We start from the raw sequence: 5490 nt of genomic DNA, 5'->3' as shown, positions 1-5490 counted from the left end.
TTTTAGTTCACTGCCCTATACATAGAAAGAAGTGCTTTTCCACCGGTATCAACATTCTATCTGGAATCAGTAGCGATAATTGTTGTATTGTGAGCCAGCCCCGTAAGACACTACGCACCTCCAAATTCTATATGATTTTTCCAATCATTTCATTTATACGACCTGCAAATAAGATAAGATCTTGGCTCGCCCTACAAAAAAACAACTATATGCCCTATAAACTTGCTTGCTTCTTCGAATCTCGAAATAACATATAGAAAGTGTTTCTGTGATGAGACCATTCTCGATCGATAAATGCGATAGGAGCCTATGTGTTTCACGGGCAGCCGGCCAATAGGGGAAGGTTGTGAATCCGGCGAACCGACCGCTTTAAGAACGTGATTGTCTTCTCTCACTCAGTTATCAATTGACAAAGATGACCCATTCTTTTTCGCCCTAAAAACGACAATGGTATGGTACTTTTTCTTCCAATCGAGATTGTGTGGGTGTCCGCTCATGTTCACGTTACATGCTAAATAAGGCTTTCGTTGGAAAAACCAACGCCGACGTCAAGATCAGTCTCCTTTCCTTTCTCTTTTCGGGAGCAGAGCTGAAAAAGATGGGAAATTCCAATGATTCTTCGTTCATTATCATGTCGATTCCTCACAATCGCTCTTTGTGATGCTGCGGAACCATGGCAATTAGGATCTCAAGACGCAGCAACACCTATGATGCAAGGAATCATTGACTTACATCACGATATCTTTTTCTTCCTCATTCTTATTTTGGTTTTCGTATCACGGATGTTGGTTTGCGCTTTATGGCATTTCAACGAGCAAACTAATCCAATCCCACAAAGGATTGTTCATGGAACTACTATCGAAATTATTCGGACCATATTTCCAAGTGTCATTCTTTTGTTCATTGCTATACCATCATTTGCTCTGTTATACTCAATGGACGAGGTATTAGTAGATCCAACCATTACTATCAAAGCTATTGGACATCAATGGTATCGGAGTGTGCCTCTTAACGAGGGTGATTTAAGTGCAATGAAATGTACCGGTGGTTCGCGAAGCATCTAGCTTACCGGTCATCTCCCATTCCCGTCGTCGAGAGACTAAAAGAACTATAGCATGCCAGAAACGGGGAGTTGAGGTGGTTAGACCTATACCCCGAAATGCTCCCAGCATAGGAGCCTATGGTTCCATTCTTGTTATTGCTGGAGGTACACATACCTCTTCTCGCTGTGGTGGAGAGATATACGAAAAATAGATGCTAAGCCTGCAATGTCCGATAACGGGGCTTCAGTAGTGAATCTATCGACACCACAATAGTGGCATACAACTTTGGACCTAAGGGCTGGTCCCGTTACCTTTCGGAATGGGGGATCCCCGTTGGCAACAACCACGGTAGTAGTTGCAGAACTACTGGGCCAAGAGAGGACAACCTATTGTTCCTGCTCCTCCTTCTTCGCTTCAGGGACGGAGGTCCCACGGTAGGTAAGAGCACGCATAAGCACTTGACCGAATGGGACCAACGCTTCTACTCCTCCACCGAGGAGCCGTTCTTGCGAGAAGCAAGGGATGTCGTGAACGGTGGGAGGTCAAAGAAAGAGAATTAACCTTTGAATACAGTGATCCTATGATCTAGATAGACTCCGTCCTTTTTTTAGATAAGGATGAGTCAAGAAATTGGGGTGGGACCTGCTGGCATAATGCAAGCTGGAACGTGGGAATTCAAGGTCTCATGAACGAGTTTTTTTTCATGGACAAACATACTTTCCGGTCTTTTTTATGGTTCCTTTTAGATTTACGGGCCGGCCGTTCACATGAGCATAGGGAATCTATACTCGAGCCTTCGACTTGGCCCCTGGAAGGATAGGTGAGGAATCACTCTTGAGATCTGATCTATTGGGGCCTGCAACTTCGCCAAAGCCGACTAGCATCCCTTTACATGGTGAACTGGTCGTCCCATACCTTCATTTTGTCTCTTGTGTGTTGAACATTGTCTTCCTCGGTTCCAGCTTCACTGATGTAGGTAGGGCTGGGCGAGAAAGGGTCCCCTCTTGCCTATCAGTAAGCGGGCCTTCGATTCCACCGGGGTCTTACGGTCTCATAGAGGGGGGAGAACTACCTAACTAAAGAACAATAGTGCTCTTTATAAATAAGAGTAAGAGTGGAGAGCTTCTTGCGGGGAAACTTGCAAGTCAAGTTTGGGGGGAGGCGGGCGTCGACCCAACCTTATGAGTATTCGGACTATAACAGTTCTGATGAACAGTCACTCACTTTTGACAGTTATACGATTCCAGAAGATGATCCAGAATTGGGTCAATCACTTTTATTAGAAGTTGACAATAGATTGGTTGTACCAGCCAAAACTCATCTATGTATGATTGTAACACCCACTGATGTACCTCATAGTTGGGCTGTACCTTCCTCAGGTGTCAAATGTGATGTTGTACCTGATTGTTCAAATCTTACCTCCATCTCAGTACAACGAGAAGGATTTTACTATGGTCAGTGCAGTGAGATTCGTGGAACTAATCATGCCTTTACGCCTATCGTCGTAGAAGCAGTGACTTTGAAAGATTATGCGGATTGGGTATCTAATCATTAATCCTCCAAACCAACTAAACCGGGGAAGCTGAAGCGGAAATGCAATTCTCGGGTGAGGGAAGGGGGAAGCTCCAGGAAGGCTTAGCTCGCTCACTCAAAAAGCTCTAATGCTCGTTTACGAGTGGAGTGCATAAGCCCTTATTGAAGTAGGGTGAGGCCTTACTACACGAGCTCGTAAGTCAAGCACGGAACGAGCCTTGTCTACGAAGCTTCGCTTCATCATCTTGCTTGCTTCTGGCGAAGCTTAACGCACTATAACATAGGCATGCATGATGGTATGATAGGAAGACTCCTTTTAAGGCCGACCACTACATAGGAGCGATAGGAAGCCAAGCCATCAAAAGGAAAGGCGAGCATCCCTTATTGCAATAGCAAACGGCCTACTTATAGCCCTATTTATGCCCTTTCTCGGGGACTTCAATGGGCCTTACAAGCTCAATAAATTGCAAGTCTTCACCTTTTCCTCAGACAGTGGGAATGCATTTTCTTACTTGATTGACATTGACAGATATGTGTACCACACCGAACAAGCAATATGTCATATGCTTGATGTACCAGCCAAGCCAGCTCTTTTTTTCTCAGTTCCCTTATCCTTAGCGCAAAAGTAAAAAGAAAATGAAAGAGAGTTTGTATTTGCAAATGAAAATGAATATGGATCTAAATAAATTAGATAATCAATAAATAAGAATTGGAATAATAGAAAAAATATCCTTCGCCCCTTATCTCTTCATCATCGTTGGTTCCGTCACTTGTGGTATTCATTTAGAATCTTGTTGACCCTACTCACTTACTCCTATTTTCCTTATTTCTTTTTCTACATAATTAATTAGAACTTTCTTGAAAGAATGGGGTTCTCTCTGGGGGGGGGCACACCCTCTCTTCCTTTTTGAGAAAGATGGGCTTGTTTTTTTTCAATAAGTTCTATTGCTTTGACACATTTAGTATATAACATAATATATATAAGAAAAGTACTAAAGGCGAAGGGCATTCTGTTGTACAACTACTTTGGTATAGTTACAACGGTAACCGGTAGGTGACTGTTGAATCGACAGTAGTTACGAAAGGGGGAAATAGCTCAGTTGGTTAGAGTGCTGGTCTGTCATGCCAGAAGTCGCGGGTTCGAACCCCGTTTTCCCCGCCCAATCTTTCTTTCTTCCCGAGGTCATACCTCTGCCACTTTACCCTGAGTTTCACTAAGGCATATAACCCCATTCGGGTAAGAGGAGCAAGCAGTGGGGAACATCTATTTATATGCGTGTTAGCATCAACAACATCTTTTTGAGAGTAAATTACATCGATCCTTGGTGCTAGGTACTCAGGTAAGTAAATCCTGAGGATAGAACTAGAGCAAGTAAGCTCATCGCACTATCAAGTCAGTCAGGAACTAGTCTGCCAAGCTTAAGAAGAAGTGAAAAGTAAGCAAGTTGTCATCTAGTGAGGGCTAAAAGACACGGAGAACATCCCCCCTCTATTTGCCAATAGCTTCCGCCTTCCTCTCTTTCATTTCATGTCGGTTCAGCCGAGCTAATATATTCCATAGGCGGGTCAGTTATAGCTGTAGTAGCCTTTGATTAGGTCCTTTCAATAGACTTTCCGTAGCTATAATTCGATAGACTTTCCGTAGCTCAGTACTGCTGATCGTTGACGCCTGAAACTGTACTTACGACTGTACTTGTGAAAAGAGATAGAGCTGTCTCGCTATGACTCAAAGATGGTCAAAAAGCTAATAGATGGGCCACAAAAGGTAGAGGAGAGGGGGTAAGAAGAGTAGACTTACTACGGATACACGATAGGGTATACAGCTAAAAGGGTGAGATAGAGGAATGAAATGAGCCAGTGAAACGGTCCACGACCACAAGTATTGAGCTATAACCATAAAACTTGGGGAGTGCCTCAAGAAAATCCATTGAAATAGAAGACCCAGGTTGTAATGGAACAGACAAAGGTTGAAGAAGACCAGCAGGAAGGGTGTGCTCACTCTTGTTGAGTTGACACACATTACAGTGAAGAACAAACTTGGAGGGAGAAAAATAAACCAAAAGGGACCCATTGTTTCTGTGCAAGTCGAACAATGATGGAAAAACATCCAGTATGTAGCCGACATATGCCAACAACCCAAATGCACATATGCTAGTTAAGTTGAAACTCCTAAACTAAAGCACAAGCAACAAAACTACTTTTTTGAAGGCGCAGAGCGTTGAAGAAGAGCATAGCTTGATTAACACAACTAGGGGCAATATGGTTCATTTTCCTAGAACACCACAACAAATGTCCCTACCAGCTGTTGCCAGTGAAGCTGAAACCATGGCTACCCCTCAACAAGCCTCTAGCTCTTATCCTAGGCCTGAACCGCCTGAACCTCCAATTACCGTACCATTGGTACTGAATACGACCACCACTCACACCTATTCCAGACCTTAACCCCTGACCACCTAGACCTCTAGTAGCAAAGCAACTAAAAGACCCAATCAAAAAAATAACCCCCTCTATCCCCCTCAAAACCTTGGCATGAACACTTGTTTCCAGCCACCTATGGCCTTCCTCACAACTCAAAACATGATAATATTAGACCTAATCCTTCACCTCCACCACCACAACCAAGACCCAATTCAATACCAAATATCCAATTTTTCCAACCAATACTTTTGCCCTATGCTGGAAATTCCATGAAACCAGAAGTGCCAATATATACTTACCTTAACCAAAGCTAGAAGAGTAGCACGTCTATCCTGAGTTTTCGTGTCTAGCTTGCTTGCTCACTTCCTATAACGACAATCAAAGAAAATCTTGTTCTGATCCTATAACTTACACTTAGATACTTTCTCAAAATGCTTAGTGATATGCTCCAAAACCCTCAAATACTTTCTCATATCCACATATGTCCCAAACCAAA

General features: G+C 43.3%; 1 protein-coding gene and 1 non-coding gene across 2 annotated transcripts; both read left to right on the top strand.

Moving 5' to 3' along the window:
• The first annotated feature begins 32 nt into the window (after window positions 1–32).
• On the top strand, window positions 33–2613 carry LOC125528888 (cytochrome c oxidase subunit 2-like). The gene is made up of 2 exons (XM_048693310.1): window positions 33–997; window positions 2220–2613. The coding sequence occupies exons 1-2, from the start codon at window positions 612–614 to the stop codon at window positions 2596–2598; spliced, it is 765 nt and encodes a 254-aa protein (XP_048549267.1). The 5' UTR covers window positions 33–611; the 3' UTR covers window positions 2599–2613.
• Window positions 2614–3661: 1048 nt separating this feature from the next.
• Window positions 3662–3735, top strand: TRNAD-GUC. The gene has a single exon. It is a non-coding gene; the product is annotated as a tRNA-Asp (tRNA).
• Window positions 3736–5490: the final 1755 nt, after the last annotated feature.

This window comes from Triticum urartu, unplaced genomic scaffold (genome assembly GCF_003073215.2).
Source record: "Triticum urartu cultivar G1812 unplaced genomic scaffold, Tu2.1 TuUngrouped_contig_5185, whole genome shotgun sequence".
NCBI lineage: Eukaryota > Viridiplantae > Streptophyta > Magnoliopsida > Poales > Poaceae > Triticum > Triticum urartu.
The sequence above is the reverse complement of the archived record's forward strand: the minus strand, read 5'-3'. Positions and strand labels throughout refer to the sequence as shown.

Bases quoted from the DNA above. Each gene is read 5' to 3' on its own strand.
- LOC125528888 (XM_048693310.1), top strand. From the start codon at position 612: ATGATTCTTCGTTCATTATCATGTCGATTCCTCACAATCGCTCTTTGT. The intron at 998-2,219 runs GAGTGTGCCTCT...GGCGTCGACCCA, and splicing joins ATTGGACATCAATGGTATCG to ACCTTATGAGTATTCGGACT.